The sequence below is a fragment of the Bemisia tabaci genome, unplaced genomic scaffold, assembly GCF_918797505.1.
Source record: "Bemisia tabaci unplaced genomic scaffold, PGI_BMITA_v3".
Lineage (NCBI taxonomy): Eukaryota > Metazoa > Arthropoda > Insecta > Hemiptera > Aleyrodidae > Bemisia > Bemisia tabaci.
In genome coordinates, this window is record NW_027311752.1 from 14,055 (window position 1) to 41,763 (window position 27,709).

The 27,709-nt window shown below is 39.8% G+C and overlaps 1 protein-coding gene across 1 annotated transcript; it reads left to right on the top strand.

The window, feature by feature from the left end:
- Window positions 1-21,292: 21,292 nt before the first annotated feature.
- Window positions 21,293-24,420, top strand: LOC109037901 (uncharacterized). Its single transcript, XM_072305810.1, has 2 exons — window positions 21,293-21,454; window positions 21,652-24,420. Exons 1-2 carry the CDS (start codon window positions 21,293-21,295, stop codon window positions 24,418-24,420), a joined length of 2,931 nt encoding a protein of 976 aa, XP_072161911.1.
- The last annotated feature ends 3,289 nt before the right edge of the window (window positions 24,421-27,709 follow it).

The window sequence follows — 27,709 nt, forward strand, 5'->3', positions numbered from 1 at the left end:
CCAGCAGGCACAAGCCCAAATTCGTGGTGTTGGTATTTCAAACGGATCGACGGGACAATCACCTGAAGGATTCCTCTCGTTTCGACCATGTAAATGTGCGCTCGGTCAGCGTTCAAATCGGTGAGCGTCGGTTTCCTCAAGTTGATACGATCTACGATTTCCCGAGTATGGATTATAATCACGCCTACCTGAACTACACCGATTTTATGAGAGACTACTGGAAAGGTGAGAAACTCTGCGAGCCAGCTATGTTGTTTGAAAATTTCAAAGATCGCGCGATTTTTGTCATCAAATGCGTTCAAGGTGAAGATCTAAAAACAGCTCCGGTGGATATCACGTTGACCGTTGTGGTAAAAGAGAATTTCCCGGCCAACACTACAGCCCAAGTGATTCTGATCACTCCTGTGAAGTATTCGTACGAACTACTGCACGGAACCGTGAGGCAATTGGATTGATCTTAAGCAAAAATTTAAAAAAAAAAAAATAACATGTTTATTTTTTCATTTTTTTTTTTTATTTTATTTTATTTTATTTTTTTTTTCAAACATTACATCATTTACAAAGAATACAAACATGACATACAATATAAATCAAGCTGCAACGTTTGGAACGAGTGCGAATTTATATGTTCTTCCGATCGGGCCTTCGTAGATGAGATCGAAGGATCCAGCGTTGATATCCTGAATTGCATCGTCCGTCAAACGGTTCGTAATGTGCGAAGGTAGGAAGAGGAGACGATGATGATTCTCGAAGATGATATCGGCGGCAACGGTGATCCCGTACTTGGTTGGTATTTTGATGAGTTTGTTCATCTTGTAGCGGGCGTTTACAGTCAGCTCTTTAGCGTTGACGATCAAGATTGAATTGTTGAAAACTTCCATGTCGTCAGTTCTTTCAAGGTACAAATGATTCCAATTTTCGTGCGCTAAATATTTCGAGTGAAACAAGTTGTTTGCTATATTAAGCACGGATACTTTTCGACTGCTATATTTCGCTTCGATAATTCGTCTGCGAATGATTCCACTTTTCGTGTGCTATTATATATATATTAAGTCGGGTTGATTCGACAATTTGTCTGCTATATTAAGCACGGATGATTTCACTTTTCGTCCGCAATATTTCGGTTCGTTCAATCTGACTTTTCATCTACTACTCCTTTATTATTATCGGGGTGATTCCTTTGTTCGTCTGCCACTATAATCTTCTCCTGCCATTGCATGATTTCATCTGTGAAATAATCACGATAATAAGATGCCGACATCCACATACACAATCGGAATGCGTTCGACATAGCGCAGAATGGATGTACTAAAGGACACGTATATGCTGTCGACCAACGAGCCAATAGTCGCAAGGACGGACAATCTTTAGTGTCCAAATTTACAACGATACATTTGTCCGGCACGAAACTACTGATGAAATTTCGTTTTTGTTCACCTTTAACATAAAGTACATCGTAGCGGTTCCCGATGCTATTCATTTTTGAAGTGAATTCATCGTACTCGAGAAACCCGCTTTCCCATTCCAAGTGATGATAATTGCGTGTTAACCAGTTGTTTGTCACAACGTCTTTAGCGCTCAACATGCTGCTCGGGAACGGAGGTTTGAATAAATAGAGTTCAGTTTGAGTACACTTCATGTCCACAAGACCAAACTCTTTGACGATGAAATTTCCTTGGCTCCAAAAACCTTGTACATCGAGACAAGCCATCATTTGTTCGTTCCGTTAGTTGCACTTTTACTATTTTCAAATTCGAGGTTTCTTAACTGACGGTTCTCCAGCAGAATTATTTATACTATTTATACGAGGTTGTTTAACAGCGAGGATGTTCCTATTTTCAAATTCGAGGTTTCTTAACTGACGGTTCTCCAGAATTATCTATACTATTTATACGAAGTTGTTTAACAGCGAGGATTTTTCTCAACTCGGTCTCGGCTCCGCAACTTTCATCCACCATGCAAGGATCTTTGTTGTCACGATGACCCCAAGGAACAGTGCTAACACCGTCTTCTAAAATACAACGTTTATCGTCTAAGCCGGAGAGGGTTCTTTTTGTAGTTTCGAAGGAGTATAGTTGGTGTTTCCGCGCCCCGATCCTGCGCATCGAGGCGGTCATTCTCGATTCAGGATCTTTTAATACTGTGAGAAAATTGGCAAAGTTTAGCGATCTTACCACTGGTGTTGATATCCCTTTTGCCCTTTTCTCTGTTTCCCCGTCGCTAAAACGATACGCATACATCTTGGGTCGCAGCGCGACAAACTCAGCAATGGGTATTCCACCCGTTTCATCCTTAAAACTACCCATTACTTTACGGTTTGTCGCGCTGCGACATTGATGACCTTCTGGGAAGTTGGAGGTGTCGTACAAGTGTAGATCTGACATCATATCATCGTAGACGTTCGGTGTAGTCAACTCGTAAATGAACGAGTCCGTATCCATATAGAGAAGTTGAACTTGGTCGGGATTGTACTTCTTAAGCATGTGATTATAGTGGAATTGATACATGTGTACTTTACTCAGATCTAAGATTGAAAAACCAACAATCATTGGTCTGTCTATGACGACCTCTGTTCTCCGTAAATGGATTGCTACCAATTCTTCTGCGAAAATCGTGCGATCTATGAAATCGACCCGTGAGATGGCTTTCAATATCTGTCTGCTGTTTGTAGCCTAATTTAATATTCTTTCGCTTCAACGGGTTCTCGATAAATTTTCCGTAGCAAGCGTTGCTGCACAGTTTCAGGAGCGTTTGGTGGAACGGATTCGTAGCCTCCCGTCTCAACCGGGCGTTTAGCTCGATGAAGGGTGCCAAGAAAGGAGCCTGACGGAATTTGATGGCCCGGTTGACGCGCAGGAGTTTTAATCCTTGACCAAGCGCTTCTTTCAACATTACATAGTGGATAACATAGTTGTTTTTATTAGCTAGAGTCGTCAATAGTTTCGTCGATTTCCCCGCTCCCGATGGTGGTATTTCGTTCTTGCACAAGAACGGAAGGTCCTTGTGCAGGTCGTGGAGGTGTTCTGGATATTCAATATCTACATCGAGTATGTACCCGAAAGGAGCGTCGTCGGGATGGTTGATTATAGTTTTCGCCAGAGTTAGCAACTCTTCTCCTTCCGGGACCCAAGTGTAGTTATCGTAGGGCAGATGCTTTCTCATGGTGTGTGCGTAAAGTGCCGTCACATCCAAGTATTGTATATAGCTCACTGGTTTTTTAGGATCAAACTGATCCGGTATCAAAGGATTGTTTGCGAGAGCGTGCCGTTTCACCACCTGTGTTATCCCGCCTCGGATCGAGCTCATAATCATGAATACCATATCCATATCATTGAAGAGTTGGATTTTCGCTTCAGTTATTTTTAAGAAGGCGTCGAAAGCGAAACCGGGGAGCGTTAAGTAGTTGGCACAGTCCAAACCATAGTTTTTCATCCCAAAGAGTCGGAACTCCTCGAACACATCGCTGAGGAGGCACACGTCGAGTCGCAAGTAGAAATCTGAATACTCGCCGAGATTACGGAAATTGAAAGTTTGCCACACTTGGAGAAACCGTTCGTATTCCTCTTCGGAGATGTGCGTTTGAGTCAGGGTGTTGAAGAAAGCCTCTCGCGGTGGTGGACGCGTCTCGTTCAGCTTGGCCGGATTGTCAACGTAATCGTACGGGAACGGAGCTTTCCGACAAACCATATCGAACTCATTGTCTGTGCGAGTGAGCTTCCTCGTGCGAACGAAAGATTCGCGCGGGATCGTCTGAACCAGTTTATCCAACGATGCGGGGAGGAAACGGAACGAGTCGATGAACTTGATCGAAAACCTGTTTCCCAGATGGACCGTCATACTGATGTAATTTTCCTCCGTGTGTGGTATGATTTCGACGCGATGAGGATATTTGTTCAGAGCCAGCACTACCTCGTGGAAATCATACCTGCTACCATTGTGCAGGACGACTCTAACACATTTCTCATGTCGGAAAATAAGATTGCAATTTGAACATAAGGCTTTTCGATAATTGGACCTTGTTTTCCCTCCCGCTCTCTTTTGATGGTCATGATCCCTTACCTTTACGATACCTGGTTGTGAGAAATCCACCTCACAATGTCCACACCTATTTTCCGCTTCAAACTCCGGCAACTTTAATTGGGTAAACTGTATACTTTTTCTTGTTTGACACCAAACTCTCACGGAGCCCAAATACCGAAACCGATACGTTGTTCGTTTTCTCGAATTTGATAATGTCATCTATGCTTGTGGGGAATCGAACGTCCGAGAAATCGTAACGATCGAACAGATCTACATATATTTCCGGACGAAATTTATTCTTCTCTTCCTTCGGGACGAACTTTCCCAACATTGCGTACAAGAAACAATCGTTTAATTCACCGTTATTTACATTGACAACATTGTTCGTTCGAAACGGAAGCTTAACGTACGTTCCTCCTCGATGTAACGCGTAATTGCGGTTGACACGTAGCTCCATACCCTGTATCTTCTTCAGCACCCACCCGGATCCGTTCATGTGAAAATCGAATGACTCTTTATTGATCTTGGCCCTGAACTTTTCATAATACTCGTCCAGATCCGTTGACGCGAAAATAGCTTCGTTTTTAGTCTTAAACTTTTTCAACTGCATTCCTTCCTTGTCCTTATCATCAGCTTTCTCGTACTCGGCGTAAACTAGTATATTAACCTTCAATGCCTCGCCGGTGAGTTCTTCTTTTATTTTTTTAATTATGAGGTCTTTAGCCGATAGGAGGTACTCATCTATGATGAGATTCTCTGGCTGGAAGTTTGTGATGAAAAATGTTTTCAACCTGCTTTGACAAGCAGTCTCAACTTGAACAATCGGTACTTTCATCTCGAACAAATTTCTTATGTGACTTGCAGATTCTTCATGTTTTTCTCTTTTATGGTATGATATTTTACACGTGTCACAATATTCTTGATCGTTGTTGTCATCGGAAGGTGATGAGGTGGACATCTTTTCAATATGTTCGGGAGATTGCTCATGATTCTCTCCCTCCGCATAAAACTCATCACAAAGATCACAATGGATGAGCGCGTTGTGCTCCTGTTTAATGTACGTTTCATCGTTGATACCCTCCTCCTTCTTAATTTGTTCCGCACCGTGTTCGTGCTTTTCACCTTGTTTATAAAATTCATCACAAATATCACATTGGATGAAAGTTTCAACATTCTGTTCTTGAGCAGCCATGATAAAGATACTATTTTAAGCTCAAAGTCTTCCGAGTCGGTCAGAAAAGAAAACTTACACTTTCTCTACGTTTGCTAGATTCTGTTCACTGAAAAGATTTCAAAGCGAACAAGTGAATACTATTTTAAGCTCAAAGTTTTATACTATTATAAGCTCGAGATTTTCTGATTTCGTCAGAACAGAAAATCAACACTATTTTCTCGTTTGTAAGATTCTGTTCTCTGAAAAGATTTCAGAGTGAACATGTGAATACTATTATAAGCTCGAGGGTTTCCAATATCATCAAAAGTGAGACTGACGAGTTTTCTACGCGGAGGTAAATATATATAGTTTCCTCACCGAGCGGAAAGAAACTGTAGACTCATGATTTACCTCAAAGTAAATATGGTAGTATTTGTTAATCACCAAACTCGGTTTCACTCGGGCAAACTGTGTAGTCATAAGTCGTAACATAAATTACACTTTTATGTAGAGTTATAATTTACCGCGGAGTAAATATAGTAGTATTTGTTAATCACCAAACTCGGTTTCACTCGGACAAACTATGTCGTCATAAATCGTAACATAAATTACACTTTTATGTAGAGTTATAATTTACCACGGAGTAAATATAGTAGTATTTGATAATCACCAAACTCGGTTTCACTCGGACAAACTATGTCGTCATAATTTGTCCGACTCGATTAGGTCGATTACGTTAGCACTGGACACTGGGGACGCTGGTGGCGAAACTATTATCCACGAAGGCGAAGACATAATGATTCCCCTACCTACTGCGCTTGACTTTTTATAAGAGTCTTATCGCACTCTGGCTGATTTACGCATTTATTTGCGGTTATTCTCGTGACTTTTCTAAATGCTCGGCGATTATTATACCAATAAATTTCAACTGTTAGCGGGATGTCTGAAAGAGGGAGGAGGACCAAAGAAACCATTCTCATAAAAAGTGACATATATATGATAATAGAAAAAAGAAAAAAATTAACACTTATCAAATCAATCAACAGAACTGGGTGGGAGAAATAAAGAAAGCATTCGAAGAACCATGGGAAAAATAAAGATGAGAGCCCTTGTAGCAAAGGGTTCTACTCGGGAGAAGGAGCCAGCTCATTAAATTCGTCACAGTCACGGTATTTAAGCGGTAGAATGAAAGTAGAATGCTGGTAGCACTGGATCAAGAGCACAGCTGTCATCGGTTGGACCCTCATTGACCCTCTCTTACGATTCTGCTATCCGAACTCGAACTGCATGCTCCCGATCGCGTGCAGTTGGGGCCTGAGTCCGTCCCGTACCCCCCTCCGATTTGTATTGTCTCGCTTTTTACCTGAGGTCCTGTCGGTAGTTTTGCATCGGATGAAACTGAAGGAGATTCTTAGGGGATGAAAAACTCTCCAAGACAGGGCACAGGATTTTAAATTAAAACCAATCAACTTTTTACGGAAATAGTTCATAGGTACTTTTTCCTTTGATATATTTCCGGGATAAAAAAAAATGATCTTTCGAAAAGTAGCAAAACGTGAGACGTTAGAATATTATTAAAACAGTTGTGACCAGTATATTAAAATATATGTATATCTATTCCTTCAGTTTGATACCACTTGGATTAAAAAAGGATTCCTGTCTCTGACTAATTTTAAATACAAGTTTGTGCTATTTTTCGCTATATTCAAATAGGTGATTTTTTGATCTAGCTAAAATGGGAGTTCTTCACCGCATATTTACATATCGTATTTTACCGCACAAACCCACTTTGCCCGCGTCCAGGGGCCCAAATACCTCAGTATTTTGTTTCTTCTTTAATCTACTCTCAGTGTTAACTTTTCAACCATTTTTGGACACAGTATTTTTCCTTTTCAAATTTGTCGATAACATCATCAGAGAAGGCCAGAAAACTCCCGTTGCCGAAAAAGCTCAATGACGATATCATTACAGAAGTCTGTAGGTCATTCTCGCGTCAACGCTGCACATTTATGGTAATTTCTGGTCATTACGGTCATTTTTGGACATTCAAATATGTTTAAAATACTTGCTTATGCTTGACAATGATTCAATCAGAACGCAGCGAAAGACAAAAAAAACAAAAATTTCATTACATTTTTTTAATATGGTCAAAAAAAATTTGACCATTTTTTGTAAAATAATCATGATCCTGATTCAATTATCGTTGAGAAGAATTTGTAAATTTACCAAATTATAAACACTTTCGAGTAAAAATATAGGAATCACTTTACTTAAAGCGCAGTGTAAAGATGCACTTGTTCTTAAGTGTATCCCATTATTTAAAGCAAACAGAATTACATCTAGGAATCAGTGGATTTACGGAAAAATGTGGATTTACTGACGTTTGAGGTATCTCAGGAGTGTTAGGTGTGGTGTCATGTAGTTGTGATTGAACCACTAACGAAGAGCCCGGCCGCATGACAAATTACACGCGGCTCAGAGAAAACAAGTGTGAACGTAAGCGTGGGAGGGTTAAGGGTACGGAGGATTTAGAAAGTCCGAGGCTCCGAGGGGTCTAAAGGAGACCATACGTCCCGGCCCAGGCAAAAAGGACACTTCGCTCATCGCCAAGGAGCATAAAATAGACCCTTGGCTTGTTTTTTTTGTTTGTTTCGTTTTGACAAAGGAGCACCAGTTCACAATGTGAGTACGAAACAAACGTAGTATCTTTTTCACCATTAACCCCCGATGATATGCTCAAACACTTGTTTTATTAAACCTATAACTTAAAATGTGCAACAGGGCAAAGGCTCATCCCTCAATTGGACGTATTCGAATAAAGAGGAACAAGGTATTTCCATTGTGACCTAGACGCTGTGACTCAAAGGTCCTGTCATCATTTTACTTTTTAAGAATGAATTATCATGATATAGTAAACAAACTTCTTTGAGGTGGAATTGGGTGGATTTAACCGGAATCAACTTACTACATGATTGACAGCAACATGTTTCCTGATTGACTCTCATTTTTAAATTTTTCAACAGCGTATTAAACAACTGTCTGACCTGAGATTTGGTGAATGATTATCCTTTTAAACTCAGAACTTTACATGAAGTATCAAGGTGTTACGCTGTTTGGTTTTTTGTTTCAAGAAATAAAAACTTGAGAGGAAAATTAGGCGGGGTGTAATGCAATTATCAAAGTTCAACCTTCTTCAACTGCTGAGAATGAGAGCTAAAAGTTGGAGTCATAGGTGCAATGTTGAGTAGTATCCTGAATTTTACGCGTGTCAGGCTTTCAGCAATCGATGGGGATGGAATACCCAACAGTCATCAGCTTTTCTGAAATATTTGAATAAGTTAAGTAAAAACCTGAATTTACAAAATTACGACTGTATGCTTAACGACTAATGTCTCCTGTTTTTAGCCTCCATATTCAGCGCGTGAAAATATATTCTGGTGAAATCCCTCCAATTCGTGCGGACAGTACAGCCCTTGTTCCATTTTTATTCAAGGGCATTTTTGTTGCTTCTTGCACCTTTAGGAAAACAGCGGAATAATATTGTAGCAATAGAGCTTTGTACTGTTAGGTCCTTACGCGTTTCTTAGTTCCAGCCGCCTTCTATGGAAGTTTAATAAAAAATCATACGCTACTTTATAAAACAAAACCATAAAATATAGAAAAAACTTCGCCAGTCACTATCGCACGTACAGAGACGCTAATACGGCATCCTTTATTTGTCACAATACACTCTAAAAAATAAAATTCTCTCTCTTGATTAGCCCGTCGCGACTACATAATTGTATTAAGCGACTCTATTTTAATATCGTAAATTAATCCTTTGGCCCTTCGAGAAGGGCCGACGGCTGATGTAAAGGGTGTATCTTTTAAGTCGGCACCCCGCTGGGACAGCTGGACAAGGGCTTCAGCGGGGCGCCTTAGAATTTAATTGTTAAAAAAAAATTAAAAATGAAATAGAAGAAATAAAATACAAATAAAAAAATTAAGCAATTTTTTACTTGAGGGTAGTAGTAGAGCATTCACTGGGATGCAAAAAAGCCTCGATGGCTTCGCTTTCTCTGCATATTTTTCTACGCAGCAGTAGATTGTTTGTAATTGGTACCTTCGTGTCAATGCGTATTTACGCGTTATATTCCAGGACCGTTCGAAATGTCATAGAATATTGTGAACTTTTAGCTACATTCCTCTGCTTTGGCAATCAGACTTGGAACATGTAGGCTGATAATCCAACTATTTAAGAAAGGCGTTGTTAGGAAAGTCGGTCCTACCCTTAGGTAAGAGCGGGTTGGGGGCGTATGACGTCAAAAACCACGCGAACAAAGGCTCACCACTGTTACTAATTGAGTGCAGTGTTGCAAGCTTGTAAGGAAAACGGAGAGCGTTTTCTAACATTAACCGACAACATCGAATGCCATCAAAAAGGCTCGGAAGCAAAATATTGTCTAGCTGCGTTTCTCTCCTTCGACTGAGTAGAGATGTGCTAGGACTGCTCAGAGTGGACCTTTCTGTTCGGCACGGCGAAAGCAGAGGCTCTTGTAAATCAGGTCAATATCCTCGAGGGCGGGCTGACCCAAACCTTTGATTCGTCACACCCATCCCAACGTCGTCGTTGCACTCATTTCGATTCCTAAAACTGAGCAATCCTCTTTCATGTTATTTTTTTCGCCGCATCTGATCTCTTTCATCAGTCAATGCCGGGCGGTTTTTATATGATTCAATCAGACCTATCCCCCTCTCCTCCATCGGTTATGTCCACTTCACACATCCTGATCATTCAGATTACCGATAGTGTTAGTGGTGAGGCGTGAATGATCGATTATCGATTTTTTCTTATTTGAAGCTACGGTAAAGAATCGATTATTAAGGTGTTCGCTGCGGACACCCTGTTCATCGATCCTTATTCATAGGTTTAATTGACAGATCAATCGATATAGCGCAAAGCACTCCACGCCACTGGATAGTTTGTTGAATTGTCCATTTTCAAGACGCCCGCGAGCGCGAAAAAATCGTGAGCCTTGGTATTCTTTTACCGTCACAAAGCTCGCATGTTTTGGAGGTTTGCGACAAAGGTTCGGGTGTTTTTGGCGCATCGGCCCTTTTTAACTCAATTGGTTTCATTCTTATAATTTTATTATTCTAGTTATCTGTAGTGTCTGTTTCACTGTCTGACGCCAGATAGTCTATTTTCTGATTAATCAGGCAAATATACGTCGCCATAAAGAAAGCATTGAAGAAGTTTTCAAGGCGAAATTCTTGAGAGACACACGAATTTAATCCTTTGAAACTTTGAAAATCTAAAGTTTAGAGCACCAAAATACTGATATAATTACGAAGATCTGTCCCAGTTTCCAGCGTGGTCGAATTGACGTGCGATATATATCACATCAATGAAATAAAAAATCTCGTCAGATTTTGAGTATTTAGTCAAAGTATTTGCAATCTGCCAAGATTTGTGAGCGGTTACACCTGTGTTTTGTAGGTATGCCATGCCCATCAATAACGCCAGAAACCGTGACGAATTACCTCAATAAAACGCAAAGAAACTGACCAAAAACTCAGGAAAACCATACTTGCAATTTATCTGGTACACGCCTGAGATGCAGCTGTGTCAATGGACTGTTAAAATTGCACGGAAATCACGATGATCACATTAAAAAAGTCCGAAATCCATTCCTTAGTGCGCAATTACCTCAGTTTAGAACATGCTTTTTCAAATTTACCGCGCGTCTGAGAGCAGTTTTTTTAACACCGGAAACGAACTAGCAACTTCAGGCTGCCTCCGTGGTTGCCGGTAAATGCTAGTTGCCGATTAGTTGTTGTTAATTTTTGTTTGTTTACAAGCAAAACGTGGTCTGTCTGATAGTGTCCATGCCCATTCAGTCCATTTCTCTGTTTCATCGATTTGCAGATTGCATTTATAAATATTATGTTTGGAATTGTCAGTTTTCGTTGACCAGAAATTGCCGTTCCTTGTTTCCAAGTGTGGTGACGGACACTGCCCTTACAGCCTACCCGCGCGAAATCCGTAAAAGCGTGTTCCAAACTGTGCAAACTGCTCCCTAAAGAGTAGGTTTCAAACTTTTTTAATGATTCCATCGTAGTTGGGTGCCATTTTACTCCTTCATAGTCTATTCACTTGGTCTATCTTTTGTTACTTTAATTATGAGGGTTTTATGCTGCAGGTATAGACATAGTGAAAACGCGCATGATAATTCATGCAAACACGTATATTATGCAGTCACAAACAGACGCCGTCCAAAACCGCAAATCTTACTTTCGAGGAAATTTTCGTTGGTGGGGTTATACCATCTACTAGGCCTATTTTCCCAACAACATAAAATACTAACTTTTAATGAGGGGTATAGGATGAAAACATGCCATCTTCACTTTGATGTAGGATTTGGTGACAAATTCGCATTTCTATGCCGCGCGATTTTCCGGTTACATGTAAAAAAAAAAACCTCCGGATTCTCGAGTCACTTTTCAAGTATCTTCAACTCCACGCAGTAAGAACACAGTAACAGTGGAAATGTACGCTAGTTTGCAACTTTTAGAAGCAACGATTAATCTCCTAAAGTTTTAACGCAGCATGACACCAAACTTAAGGACACGATTTGGCATGCTCATTACATTGTTAACTGATGACTTTTCTCTTTTTCTACAATTTTAAGAAATTATAGCTACATTTTTGTAAGATATGTCGCCAAATTAGCTAGGGGAACAGGAACTAATCGAACCTTGGAACCCAGGCCCGCCGACATGGTGTGCAGCTGACATTTTTGCCGATAAAACAATCTCAAAGGCCATACAATAAACCACTAGACAAGATCTGAAGTAGAAGAAAACGTCACATTTTTTCTCTTCAAAATCTTACATAAAAAACAATTAACACTACGCGAAGTTTTGAGACCAAAGAACTGCTCATAAACGAGATCAAACATGTAGGTACCCTAAGACATAGGTATACTCCTAAACAAGTCTCTTTTACACAGATCTGGACGGGAAGTTCGATTATACAAATGACGTCATTTTTATTTCACCAATATTGATAGAAAAAACTTATATCTTGTTCAAGTGTTGATTTTCAGTCTTCCCGTCTTATGATTTGTTTTCCTCGTAAAATTTTGAAGAGAATATTTGTAATTCATGTAAAGCGTTGTGCTTTAATTCATACCTTTGTCTAGACATATGGCCCATTGTGTTTCAAAAGGATTTAAACATGTTTTGATTCTTTTTAATTCTACCTACTGGCATTAAACAAAAAATAAAAAAGACGTGCACTGGTAGCCAAAAGAATCGCCGAACACTCGATTCGAAGAAAAAAAACCACCCACTGAAAATCCGTGATCACAGTTCAACCTCTAATTTTATCATGATCGGCAACGCTGTCCGGAACTACCTTTTTCGTTAAACGAAGGTGCCACGTGAGACACAAAATATGCGCGATTCCGGATAACATAAAGGTGGGTAACATGAGTCTTGGCAGCATTGTTCAAGGGTGCACCGCAATCCGTGTAATCTTCCGGATCCACAGGCGGATCTTTAGTCCGGATCCAGAGGCGGATCTTTAGTTCCAGATTCCGGCCGGTTAGAATCACGTTTCTGATTCTTTTCTTTACAGACTCTCTCCCCCCTGCCCCTTCCCCACTATTATTCCTATATAGCAAAATGAAAATACCTCGAAATCGGTTGAGCTTCCTCTTTCTCAATCTGTAGTTGTTTTTTGGACCTCACTGACTGCTATCTTAAGAAGTTGTTTTTTCCGGAATCTAAATAAATGAGACATTTAAGGAAAGATATTCAACACCTGGTGAGCGAAATTATTACGTGTTGCTCAGATTTGGAAGTGATTTTACGTGTCAGATAATGGAAGTCGAAAATGACATCGTGTTCGACGTCATGACCAAGCAGCTTGTCTGATACGGTCATGTCAATAGGATGACGGAAGAGAGGCTGCCAAAAAAGATGCTTGATTGGGTTCCTCCTGGGAGGAGACGAAGAAAGATTGGCGACAGGGGGTTATGGATGAGATGAGGGAGTGCCAACTCCCTGATGACCTGTGAGGAGGACTGAGTTTGGTGGCGATTAGGCGTCGCAAAGCGCCAGATAGCGCGTGAGGGACTCTTATGTATGTGTGTATGCTCAGATTTTACCTGGATGTCCCTTTTTCTGTAAAAAAATCATTCATGCAATTTTTATTGGGACGTTTACATTTTTGTTTTATTTCCACGTCAAGAGTTGTTAATCTCAGACCACTGGAATTTTTTGGCATAATACAAGCAACCCTAATGGCGCGTACCAGATTTTGAATTCGCATATATTCATATGTAGAGTATCACTGTCAGATACAGTTCAATCAAACTCATAGAATGACACAAAATTTAGATATTTTACGTAATTCTATACAAATTGACAAAAATTAAAGAAAACACCTTTTTTACGTAATCCACTGAATTTCTATGTTAACCTCGTAAGGAGGAGTCATTATAATGGGCCAATCGTCATCATGTTTCCTCTAAAAATCCCTAAATGTTGTAGAACATGCGGATTCTTAAATCGTTAATCCAATTAAATTGTGGGTTTATGCAACCTAATCAGTGAATACTGTACCTACTTTTCCTCGTCCTGTTTAAGCGTCTTGGCGTTAAGAAGGTCCTCTTGGGGAAAAAATCATGAGAGGTTCCAAGATTGTTTTACGATATTCCTTTACAAAAATTGAAAGAGGTCACAAAATATTGCTTATAGGGGCTCCTTAGAATCCCTTGTTTTGGTGAAGTTAAGGGAGAGTCAGCGTCCTCATATGGTCAGGAGCGCAGAAAGTTTTCGGATGCAAAAATTAGTTCGAAACTCACAATCAGCCCAACAATTTCAGCATCCTTTGAAAATTTCATTAGTTACAAAATAATTAAAAAATACACGGGTGTCCAGAAAGTTGAAAGTGTTGAAGCAAATGCGTCATAAATTGATGCACATTCTATGTATATCTTAGGGTACTTCAACTCTACTCGTATATCCAATAGTACATTGAAGTGATAATTTCTTATATTGCCATATCTGAATCAAGTAGAACATTTAAAAAAACCCTGCAATACTTAAATTTTTTCTTATCATAACCTGACCGAAACCCGAGCAATTTTTTTGGCGCGAGTGAGGGGGGGGAGTCAATGACGTAAAATCATTTTCTAAGCAATCTATTTCGGTAAAATTTCTTGAGATTTTTCCTAGTTGTCCAACCGTAAAAGAATGAACTGTCGATGTAATTCTGTTACGATTGGGGGTGAAAAATTTCTTGAGATTGTATAAAATCATATTGTACGATAAAATTTTAAGAGTTTTTAAAAACTTATTAAAAATGATTTAAAAAATCAAGGAAGCCACAAAATGAGTACCAAATGGTAGAAACTAAATTGTGCGGGGATAAAGATAAAGAGACGTGGCGTCGAGTCACCGTGGAGACCATAACCAATGCTGCAATGCTGAGGAAGAATGTGGACACTCAAATTTTTTTAAACTTCTCCGGTAAAATATTTATATTTAAAGGAAGTCATACAAATTCTCCTTTAAAATTTTCAATTACTGTGAAATTATCTTAAAAAATTGGAAGGAAAATATTCGTAAGTGAAGATGAAATATACTCCGTTCCATTTCGGATCGTCCCTGGAAAGTGAGTCATCATTACGAGTTAATCCTGCAAATGGTAACAGCGAAGGACGAACAATGCAGTTGGAGGCCCAGGCTAGAGGGCTCGGCTCTTTTTCCGTCAAGAGAATCAAAATCCTTGTGACCTCTGTACCGTGACCCATTTCTCCTTTATTTCATACTAAAATTTCAAGGTAATCACAAAATTGCGTCTTTCACCTCAAAATCAGGTTCAGGGTGAAATTCTGAAAGAAAATATTTTTGAAATGTAAAAATCGAGGGTTACAACGAATTTTATGTGTGTCGGAAACTCTCAGACTTAGCCGGGATAGAGGTCAAAATTCAATCAAATTATTCAAATTGTGTATTTTTTTATACAGTTTTCTTCAGAATTTGACTCTGAAATTCATTCTGAGGTAAAATTGGCAATATTTTGAGCAATTAAAATTTTTTGTATCATTGCTGAAAGAAGAGAAAAGGGTCTGCGGCGAAAGTCTTCACGGTTCATCACGAAGAACAATAGGAGTGGTATTAACTCGAGGTTCCTCAACCAACGATCAAGGGTGCTTCGGTGTTGCAACACCGTGTAGAAATCGTCAGGTAGTCAGGGACGTTCCGAAATGGAAGATTATAGATTTCTTAACAAAGGCAATTTGGCAATTTTTGAAGGCTCATGCGGCGTTTTTCGGCAGAATAGAGGCACAAAAGTCATGGGTCCTTGACCTTACGCACTACAGCAAAAAGGGAAGAAAGTGAGGGCAAGTGTTGGTATTGTCGGCCCATCTCCAACGGCTGGCAGGCATGTGAATGTCAATTCAAAATCAAGGAGATACCGATCCCGGACCAGAACAGGCTTAGTGAGAAAAACCAAGGGATGAAAAAGATTGTCACGTATGATTATTTTAACTTCTCATTCCCTTTGCTTACTGGTCTGATTACAGAAGGCTGTTTAAATTAGCGGGTGTGCCTGTGCCCCCTGGCCGCTACCAGCCCAACCCTCGGAGATCGCGCTTCGCGCTCCTTGTGGCCTGGATTCCAGGTTCCTGAGAGTCAATCTAAAGAGAACGGACTCATCTAGGGACACTAATTGTATCAAGCACTGCAAAACTCACGAAAATCAGCCCTGTAGATCTTTAGGAGGTCATATTTTCAAAATGTAGATAAATGGGGCATATCCGGGGACTGTATGCTATCAATTGTCGTAAAAATGATGAACATTGACCCACTAGGACGGTAGAGCTACTGTGAAAAAAAATGGAAGAGGAGGTAAGAGAGCTTATAGTAATGGTGGCTGGCTACAAATAAGAAATTACTTCACCGCTCGAGTACTTTCTCTGGAAATAACGATTGTAGCAAAGAAATATAGACTGATGGTATCTCAGCAGAATATTTTTCATTAATTGAGAATTTGTGATAGTAGTTCGCGCCATAACCCAACATATCCCAAAAAGCGCTCCGTTCTGCAATGTCACACATTTCTTTATTTGAAATTGGTTAAATTTTTTACTTGAAACATGAGTAAAAACACTTTACGTGATGATAATCGAATGGTAAAAATCATGATGGATGTATTGCTTCAGATAAAATACATTTGACTTCACAGTCTGTGTTAGTTAAATGAAATTGATTGGTTAGTTATTACCACGCGTGCCCTGATCAAATCGGCCGATTTTAAGAATTTCCATGAAGGGTGAAATCTAAGTTTTTGTTTCGATTAGGAGAGCGCTGTTGAACACTGTTGAAAATAAAAAAAAAAAAGGTTGTCCTCGCTTTAACAGGTTAAACTGCATCGGTAAACCCGTCTATCCATTTAACTTCAAGGCTTAGGGTCGTATTCATAGTCGCCCTTTAAACATTAAGGTCTCCTTAAGCCATAAGAATTGCATTTGTTAAGGAAGCCTTGATATTTTAGGACAGCAATGAGCCGCTGGGCATGCAAGGTAAGGATTGAAGTGGCATGCAATATGTTTCATCCTCGAAATTTTACCGCAGGAACAAATTACTCAACGGGTGGTCTAAAAATTAAATCCTAAAAAAATGTAAAAGTTTTCAATGAGCATCAATTCAAAAAAAAAAAAAAATCACTCACAAATACGTCATTCGTAGAATATAATCTCCATTGGATCTTTTTGGAAAAAATCTCTTACCGTATCTTTTACGAGTTGACCTCCGAACTTCCCGTAATGTGAATGTTCTCTACGTCAAATTTTGACGAGAAAACGTGTGATGCTTTTCTTGTTTGGACCTAGTCGAGTTGCACATTGCAGTGTAGTACGAGGCCGGTTGGAATGAGTTGGAAATTCTAAACGCTCTTTGCGCTTTTAATGGTATTTCTTTCGTTTTTTTATCTAAACTATGGAATTATACGTTAAAATTTCCGGGACTATACATTCTACATGGTAACGATGAGAGAATTCATAAAAATTGGTTCCTAATCTTAAAATTTAATGATTACGGGGGAAAAATGTCATTTTTCGGGAGATGCTCCAGAGGCGCGCTCTCTTGGATTAAAGGAAGAACCTTTCGGGTAGAGAATGCCTCTGATTCCGAAAAAATGCCTGCCAGTTAGGCCAAAATTTCAACAGGGGTCATGAAACAGTTACCCTCTATCGGTAGCACGCGCATCCACTCATTCTCGCATGCTGCAATTAGCGAGGAGTGGCGAGGAGTGAAGCGTGGATGACGAGGGTGAGCGCGGGTCAGTCCTTCCCGGAATCGAACCCCATCCCCGAGACGATGAGCGAGGATGCTCCAAAAAGCATTCTATTCCACGGCGTGTAGTTGCTCAAAAAGAAGGTAAAACACGCTATATGCAGAAGCTATTTCGATTCTAAATAGTATGCAGAAAAGAACCTTTTGCTACAAGGGAGGTTGGGATTCGAACCTGGAATCAACAGAGTGTGAGGCGCTGTCCCTGCCCACTACAACACAGCGGATCACGTTGAAGGAGCGGCAAACAAACCTATGATATGCGCACGGTGCATCGCACAGTCATTCGCATCGTCGCGCACCCTGGAAAAGGTGAACCAACTGGGGTCAATTTTACCATTTTGGCTGTAGCATTTGCATTAAAAGTTTCGTTGTTCAATGTGGCTTTTCATCCGGTACTGTTTGTATGGAGGTGACAAACTTGCAAATATATTGAACATTGTTAGTTCCTCTTCATTGGAATCTTAGTGCAAAGTGATGTAAATAATTGGTAAGGAAGAGAAAGCGATTGTTCTGAAGCGTTAGTTCCTGAGCCTTATCCACTGGTGTGCTAATTAATCTGTTTTCTTCAATTGTTACCAATGTCCTATTTTTGTCATTTAGTCAGAAAGCAATTTATTTTTTGTTAATACTAGCGCCCCAAGTTAATACTAGTTCATGTAGGTACATATTATTGTTATTGTTACTTAAAAATTTAATTTTCAACTCCTTGCACACCTCTGTGTGTATGGAGATGTTGTTGTAAATATGCTGTGAATTATTACTTTGTCCTCTTTGATAACTTGGTGCAAAGTGTTGTAGATATTTTGTGAAAAAGAAAAGACGCTGGATCTGAAGGGCCTGTACTTAAACTCTTTCTAGTGATATGTTAATTTGTTATTTCCCTGGAATTCACTCAGGTTTCTTGTCGCCATGTAGTCAGGAAGAAATCTCTCATTTGCTACATACCACTGTGCAAATTTGGAATTAGTCAATGTACGTATCAATTGTACATACACCTTGACAAGTATTGATTTTTTCACGAACTATCTTCATTGTAAATAATTGAATGCACCCCTGAATCATTACCGAAAATGAGTCTTTGAAAAGAAGGAAGGAAATTCACAGGCGCAATTTTAGTTTAGATCAGGGTTCAATCATAATTTTGCCTTGTTACCCATTTTTCCCATCGGTTGAAAGATGCAATAGCATTCAATTTATTATAATTTTGTTGTCTTTTTCCTAAGTTTTACTTTATGCTCCTTCAATTATTCAAACATGAAATGGTTCGTTCAGTCATAACCATTTTCCTACAAGACAAGCATTATCTTTTATTAAGCTCATCCCACAACGAATTTCGCGGCCTACTCCCACACAAATGAAACTTGTTGACAGCCTCAAGCCTGCCCTTAGCTTCAGCAGTAACCACCGTAGTGACTAATCAAGACCCCATTGCAACAGTGAACCTAACAGTTATCACAAGTCAGAGTAAATCATAAGTCCCCCCCCCCCCCATAGGCAATAAGGGCAACCCTCAAAAGGTTCTCCTTTTTTTAAGCAGATGTCCAGTCTTGAAGATAACACGCAATTTTGTAAGCCTTGACAAATGAGCTGTCGATAGGGCCTATAGATGAACACTCTGGTCTCGTGAGTAATTTTCAGGTAATGTTAACCAAGTTTGGTTCCCCGTCTGGAAAATTTCTTTCAAAGTATCTTTTGGATAAATTAATATATATTTAAATATCAATGTCTCTTTCTAAACAGATTGTTGACTAAAATTTAAGTTCTGTTCCTGTTAATGTTTCACGTAGCCATGTTGCTCAATTTAACTTTTCAAATCTTTTTTCTTAACTCTAAGAGGATATGTAGGAATAATTTCTGTTTTGAATAAAATCATATCAGTATGTACATTCATCTCTCTGATGCATTCTTTCTTCCCACCATAATTAAGGTTTTTTTTATTTGCTAATTCCTAGCAAAAAATGAATTTGAGAATGTTCATGAAGCAATATCTTACCTAGCTCAAGAAACTCAAAATGTCCTAAGGAGAGATAATGGAGCATAAATAATCTAAATTTGTGGATAAAATTACATTCTTGTCAAAAACAAAAAAATACATGAAGATTGTGGAGAAGCATTTTTCTTCTTCAGTTCATTTACTTTTCACTTTCTAATAATTTTTTTCACCTGAGTCTCCTTTCATAGGTCGTCCATTAAAATAAACAGAGACAGTACTCAAGCACAGCGCTATATTGAAGGGTTGAGGGACAGATGTGCTTAATTCTGATGTGATAGCGAAGAGAGCTGTAAATGCTTTTGTGTATGATCCATGGTTAGTACAAGATCCTATGTGTCTTGAGGCTCATCCAGGACTGCACTTACGACTCACTTCCGTGTTCCCAGCAAATTTCAAATTCACTTCAACCATTTGTTTCTGTACCCACTTAGAGATCTGTGTTTTGAACACCTATATTTGAATTTTACGCAAAAGTTTGACTGGATATAAATGAATAACGCAATAAAGAAAAATTATAAAAATTGCTCGAATTATCGTATTAAGGTCACACTATAAAATAAATTTTCTTGGATCCAGAGTTCACACAAAAAGTATGTATAATTCTCGTACTGCGCAGAACCATATGTTTGGAATATTGAACAGTTCCATGAGCTTCATTTATAGAATAATAGAAATCAGATAAATACGGAATATTTTATTTTTTCTAACATTCATTTTTACTTTCTTCCAAAAAACATTAAGTATCACTTGAAAATATCGGATACTCAATCATTGAGGGTTCCGTGAAAATCCCCTAAGAAATTCATGAAATTAAACTCTCCTGCAGAATGAAGTATCATTCCCTTCTCCATATTTTTTCTTTGAGTCTTCTACCACATGAAGCGGATGGAGGCCGCTTTCCTCTCCGCTCCCCTCCAAAAGAACGTTTAAATTTCCCGCCAAACAACGGACGTTTCCGCGAATAATAGCGGGAAATTCAAATTTCCGTTCTGGATTTATTGGTGAGTCCATGGCGCCCTCCCGGAGCCCCGTGCGGGGTGAGACTACACTTGTGCTCAAAGTTGATAGCATCGGGGATATTTGACCAAGTTTCGTTAACATTCGATTTTGCGTTTTAAAATTACATTCATTTGAAATCGGGCGGGAAATTCAAATACCTGTTCCGGATTCATTGGTGAGTCCACAGCGCCCTTTCGGCGCCCCGTGCGGTGTGAGACGAAACATGTGATGAAAGTTGATGGTATTTTGCGTATTTTGACCGAGTTTCGTCAACTTTCTATTATGCGTTTTAAAATTACATTCATTTGAAATCGGGCGGGAAATTCAAATTCCGGTTCTGGATTTATTGGTGAGTCCTCAGCGCCCTTTCGGCGCCCCGTGCGGTGTGGGTGTGAGACGAAACTGTCATGTCCAGCATTCACCAATTCCTGAGAGGAGTGTTGGTGTTCGTTAGCCCACCGAGTCTGGTGATGCTGTTCTCTTGATGGCGGTCAGGTAGAGGCTCACATATAGTTATGATCTAGCTTTGATTCAGTGTGTTGTATGAGTATTGTCGAGTTATTCTTGGTGTTCTATACAGTCTTTCATTCATGCCTAAACCCTACGTGTTCAGTTCTTCATTCCTTCCTGTTATTGCACCGATTCCATTCATCACAATTGGCGACGAGGATCCCTACGTTCTCATGCGGCAGTGCACGTGGTAATACAATTCATCCTTTCGTAATTCACGTTACAGATTCTCTTTTCATTAGTTCACTCATCTATTCAACATCAAGATGGGAGACCAGCTTATTCTCTACCCTATGTATTCAAACATCAAAGCGTTCAACCCAAGTGACTCTACATTCGAAGCGTGGTACCAGCTATTCGAGGAATTTTGTATGGCCTATGGTGTGCCAGAGGAGCCAGCACCAGCAGCACCGGCAGCGGGAGGTACAGTACCTCAATATGGAGCTCATAATCAAAAAGGGCTCTATTCCTTTCCACAATTGGCACAAGGGCATATGAAGTATTACGAACTACTTGTTTGCCACTCCGGCCAAACCAAAAGTCGATTCCAGCATTAAAGTCAATTCTGGTAACAAGATACGACCCCCCAGAACTAAAGCATGCTAATAGGTTATTTTTTGGGCAGAGAAACCAGAGTGCGACAGAATCAATCTCTGAATTTATTAGTGCTATTCAAGATTTAGCTGCTCCCTGCGATTTTGGTGAGCACTACTCTGAAGCAATCCTTGATAGATTTGTTGCTGGGATTCGCAACAAAGAAACGCAACAAAAGCTTATTTCTATGCAGGCCTTAACGTTTGAATCTGCAAAGACTAAAGCACTTCAATTAGAGGCGATTCAAAAAGAGTCTCGAGCTCTAGCCCAAGCTGTGGCTACGAGTGATTCCAGCATTCATCATACGAACAGTAATAACAAGAAGAGGAATTCACAGCAATCGCGTTCCAACAATTCCACTCAACAACGGTCAAACGTTCCTGATAATCAACACAAATCAACCAACAGCACATCATCGTCCAACAATGGTTCTAAACGGTATGGTGCGTGTCATCGGTGTGGGAAACCACATAATGTCAACACTTGTCCTGCTATCAATTACACTTGTGACATTTGCGGTATCAAAAGTCACGTCAAGGAGGTTTGCAGGCAAGCGTCTCGTCAACAACAATCCAAGAAAAGTTCTCCGGATCGAAGTGTGGACAACCGAAAACGGACCAACGCCCATCAAGCAAGTGTCAACAAAACGGTGGATGATGAAGTAGATGAACTCTTGTACGTTCCAGTTAATTACATTCACGAGAAGGTTAATTCCGAAATTTGTGGGAGACCTAGTCTCTATTCGTTCGATTCTCAATTAACATGTGATCCTTATAATTCCAAAAGTCATATGATCTCGGTAAGATCAGAAGTTAATTCTAATTCTCATGTAATTCACAATTCAAAAGTGCATATGATCTCGGCAAGATCAAAGGTTAACTCAACTTCTCTTGTTGTTCATTCTTCTAATATTAGTTCGGCACCGCTCACAATGAAAGTGTTGATTAACAAAGTTCCAATCGAAATGGAAATTGATTCAGGTGCGGGAGCAAGCATTATGCACAATTCAATTTTCCGCAAATCTTTCGCGAATGTCGTGTTAACTCCCTCTTCAACAGTGATATCGTCAATCACCGGCACAGTACAAGTGGAAGGCCAAGCTAACATGTTGGTCGAATCTTCAGGTAACAATTTCAACTTACCTTTAGTTGTTCATGCAAGTGAACAAAAAGCAATTCCACTCATGGGTCGTTTGTGGTTAGATTCAATTTTTCCGAATTGGAGAAAAGCGTTTGATCTCACTATGTTTTCTACGCCAGAGATGGTAGCTAACATTCATGAAGTGAATTCTCCGTCCGTTGACGAACTGAAATCCTTATTTCCTCGGACATTCAATACTATTGCGGATACAGTTATAGAAGGTCATTCAGCAAGACTACTTCTGAAAGATAGTGCGATTCCAGTTTTCGATAAGGCTTATACATTGCCGTTCGGTTTAATTGAGCCAGTAAATACGGTACTCAATGAATGGGAAAAATCTGGCAAAGTAGTGCGAATTCGACAAGCCGAATGGGCTTCTCCGGTCGTGGCAGTCGAAAAGAAGGACAGCGGCGGTGTGCGAGTGTGTACCGACTTTAAGAGGACCCTGAATCCTCAGTTACGGGTTGATCAATATCCTTTACCGCGTCCCGATGATTTGTTCGCTAACTTGGCTGGTGGAGTTATATTCACTAGTCTTTATTTAAAAGATGCTTACACGCAATTGAAGCTGCATCCGGACTCTCAAGATTTGTGCGTGTTAAATACTCATCGTGGGTTAAACAAGCCAAGTAGGCTCATGTATGGAGTAGCTAGCGGCGCTCCAATATTCCAGTGCGTTATGGATCAAACTTTATTCGGCATTCCGGGCACTCAGTGTTTCATCGATAATATCCTAATTCAAGGAAAAAACTTAGCGGAGTGCGTGCATCCAACCCTTTTAGTTCTTGGACGTTTAGACAAACACAACGTGCGACTAAGTTTGCCAAAATGCCATTGGTTTGTCACGCAAATCGAACATCTCGGTTTCATCATTTCTAAGGAGGGGCGATCCCCTGCTCCTTCTCTAACTTCAGCAGTCGTTAACTACAGAGTCCCAACAAATGGTAAAGAAGTGCGATCCTTTCTCGGTATGATCGGTTTCTATTCAGATTTCTTACCGCAATTCAGCACAGTGGCGCGTCCGTTAAGAGATCTATGCTGCAAAAATACGGTTTTTGAGTGGTCATCAGAATGTGAAGCGGCTTTTCAGAAATGCAAAGAACTGCTAGTTTCAAATTCTCTATTGATTCATTATGATCCAGCTTTACCGTTAGTGGTGTATTCTGATGCAAGTCCGGTTGGTGTGGGCGCAACTTTGAGCCACACAGTGAAGATGGAAAACGGCAAGCCAATTGATCGGCCAGTGGCTTATGCTTCTTCTACGCTTACTCAAGCACAGCGAAATTACGCTCAGCATGATCGAGAAGGTCTTTCAGTGGTGTACGCAGTCACCAAGTTTCATCGGTTCATCTGGGGACGTCCGTTTAAACTCTACACAGACAATTCAGCTATACAGCGCATCTTTAACCCTGATAAAGGACTACCTACACGCACGGGACAAAGATTACAGCACTGTGCTGTACTACTTCAGGCGTACAACTTCGAAATCGTTCATCGTAAAAGTGAATTCATGGCAACGGCTGATGCTCTCTCTCGACTTCCGGCTCCAAACCAAATTGAAGAAGTATTTCATGTAGAACTTTCTCCTAATTTACCTATTGATTCCTCAATTATTGCGTTAGCAACGCAAGATGATGTTGTATTGTCTAAAGTATTCTAGAGTACCTGTATAGCGAGAGTATGGACAGATGTGAAACTCCGAAAATCCATCAGGCCTTCACCGATGCTTCTGCGAATAAAGTTAGGGCCCAGAAATGCAGCCAACCTATGAATTTAAATTATCCAGAACGATTTACTAATACTATTGTTCCGAACCGTCGTTTATTAAGCACGTGTTTGACTCAGTTTTTGCATAAATTTACTCAATTTCGCGGAAGAACGCTCATTTCTGTACATTCTTTGCCATCATGGTTAGAATTGGAATCTGCAGACTGGCAGTGAAATTTTGTGCGTTAGAAGTTGGTTAGAAGGGTGGCTGCACTTTTGGGCCGTAAGCCCTCCATGAAGCGATCTGTCCATACTCTCGCTATACAGGTACTCTAAAGTATTCCATTATACTCATGTTGGCTGGCCAGTGAAAGACAATTTTCGTAATAATCCTGTTATTCAGAAATATTTCAAAGTCAGAGATGCCATAACCATAGTAGATAAATGTCTTTTATTTGCATCAAGGGTTATTATTCCAACTAAATTGCAGGGGCAGGTACTGAGAATTATTCATGAAGGGCATCCTGGTATTGTTCGGTCCAAATTGTTGGCCAGATCGGTGGTCTGGTGGCCAACTTTAAATACGGACATTGAAACCCTTTGTAATAATTGCTCTGCCTGTACTCAGGTTAATTTCCGCTCAACAAAAATTCATACACCCTGGCCATCAGCCAAATTCCCGATGGAAAGAGTACACATTGACTTCTATGAACAAAGAAATTTAAAATTTTTTATCTTATGTGATGCTTATTCTAAATGAATGCAAATAAAATTTTTGTGAAATTCCATAAAAAGGTTCCTGCAGTTAAAGGCATTATTGCCAAAGTTATCGGACCGAATAGATACTTAGTATTAGTTGAAGGTGTTTTAAAGCATGTCCATGCCAATCAGATTAATCGTGCGTCTAAAAGTGTGGTAGGCATTAAAAAAAAAAAACATAATATGACTGATTTATAATGTTTGTAATTTGAACACATAAAACATTTTTTTCTTTCCTCCGACATATCTTTGTACTCAATCTCAGAAGCAACGTAATACGGCTTATTTATAATGTTTGTAGTGTGAACACAAAAATATTTTGTTCTTTCCTCCCTCATATCTTTGTACTCAATCTCAAAATATTTTTTTTTTTTTGAGTGAAGGGTGGATGTCATGTCCAGCATTCACCAATTCCTGAGAGGAGTGTTGGTGTTCGTTAGCCCACCGAGTCTGGTGATTCTGTTCTCTTGATGGCGGTCAGGTAGAGGTTCACATATAGTTATGATCTAGCTTTGATTCAGTGTGTTGTATGAGTATTGTCGAGTTATTCTTGGTGTTCAATACAGTCTTTCATTCATGCCTAAACCCTACGTGTTCAGTTCTTCATTCCTTCCTGTTATTGCACCGATTCCATTCATCACAGAAACATGTGATGAAAGTCGATGGTATTTTGCGTATTTTGACCGAGTTTCGTCAACTTTCTATTATGCGTTTTAAAATTACATTCATTTGAAATCGGGCGGGAAATTCAAATACCTGTTCCGGATTCATTGGTGAGTCCACAGCGCCCTTTCGGCACCCTGTGCGGTGTTAGACTAATATTGTGCTGAAAGTTGATGGTATTTTGCGTATTTTGACCATAGAGTACAATAGAGTCGCAAAGTACTGGAGCGGCGATGAAGCCAATCCATGAACAGGCGTTTCCGAGCCGCGTGTGCTCCGAAAATAGTGAACCATTTGTGAACCCAACGGCATTTTGTAACACGGCGGCTTATGGAGAAATCAAGAACTACTTGTGTTTTTTAGGTATTTTATAATTCAATCAGCATTAATTTTTGCAAATTTTGCTATTTAAAGGTAGTCAAAGCCATAATGAATCCATTGATGTATATTACTCCTGGATAATATTCATATTGGGATTTAATTTCTGACTTATACCAAGTGTGAACCAACCGGCATTTCTTATCACGGCGGCTTACGGGAAAAGCAACGACTGCCCGTGTTTTTTCGACATTTTTTAATTTCATCGATATTAATTTGTGCAAATTTTGCTATAATTAGATAGTCAAAGTCATAATGAATCCATTGATGTATATTACTCCTGGATAAAATTCATATAGGAATTTAATTTCTGACTTATACCAAGTGTGAACCAACCGACATTTTTTTACACGGTGGCTTATGGAGAAATCAACGACTGCTTGTGTTTTTTCGACTTTTTTAAATTCCATCGGTATTAATTTGTGCAAATTTTGCTTGAAATAGATATTCAAAGCCATAATGAATCCATTAATGTATGTTACTCCGAGATAATATTCATATATGGACTCAATTTCAGACTTATTACCGGCCTACTTATTTTAGCTGGTTCAGTGTGTGTCTAGCCGACGAACGGAGCCGAGTCGGGACTGTCGGGAGTGGGGAGCGCTGAGCGCGAGTCTCTGCGTATGCGTCATCGCTAGTCGCCGCACACTAGTCTCCGGAGAACTGGACAAAACAGCCTCGAAAAGTGACTTCATCGGCGATCCAGTACTTTGCGACTCTATTGTACTCTATGATTTTGACCAAGTTTCGTCAACTTTCTATTATGCGTTTTAAAATTACATTCATTTGAAATCGGGCGGGAAATTCAAATTCCGGTTCCGGATTTATTGGTGAGTCCATAGCGCCCTTTCGGCGCCCCGTGCGGTTTGAGACGAAACATTTGATGAAAGTTGATGGTATTTTGCGTATTTTGACCAAGTTTCGTGAACTTTCTATTATGCGTTTTAGAATTACATTCATTTGAAATTTGAAGGGTAGTTCAAATTCCCGTTCTGGATTTATTGGTGAGTCCGCGGCGCCCTTCCGGCGCCCCGTGCGTTGTTAGACGTAACATGTCGTCACCTTCCAGGCAAAGTATCACAAGCGCCATGCGACGTTTAAAAATTTCCGCCGCCATTATATTTTGTTACAGAGAAATTGTTCAACGAAGCTGTCCGAAAATTTCACTGAATTTTCTTTGTGCTGCCGATAAAATTTAGTGAAATTTCCAAACAGATTCAACCAACCATTTCTCAGTAAAGAAATAAAATGGCGGCGGAAATTTTTAAACGTCGCATGGCGCTTGTGATACTTTGCCTGGAAGGTGACGATGTTATGAAAGTTGATTATATTTCGCGTATTTTGACCAAGTTTTGTCAACTTTCTATTTTGCATTTTAAAATTACATTTGTTTGAAACTGGGCGGGAAGTTCAAATTCCTGTTCCTGATTTGTTGGTGA

Bases quoted from the DNA above. Each gene is read 5' to 3' on its own strand.
- LOC109037901 (XM_072305810.1), top strand. From the start codon at position 21,293: ATGGGAGACCAGCTTATTCTCTACCCTATGTATTCAAACATCAAAGCG. The intron at 21,455-21,651 runs GTACCTCAATAT...TTTTTTGGGCAG, and splicing joins CACCGGCAGCGGGAGGTACA to AGAAACCAGAGTGCGACAGA.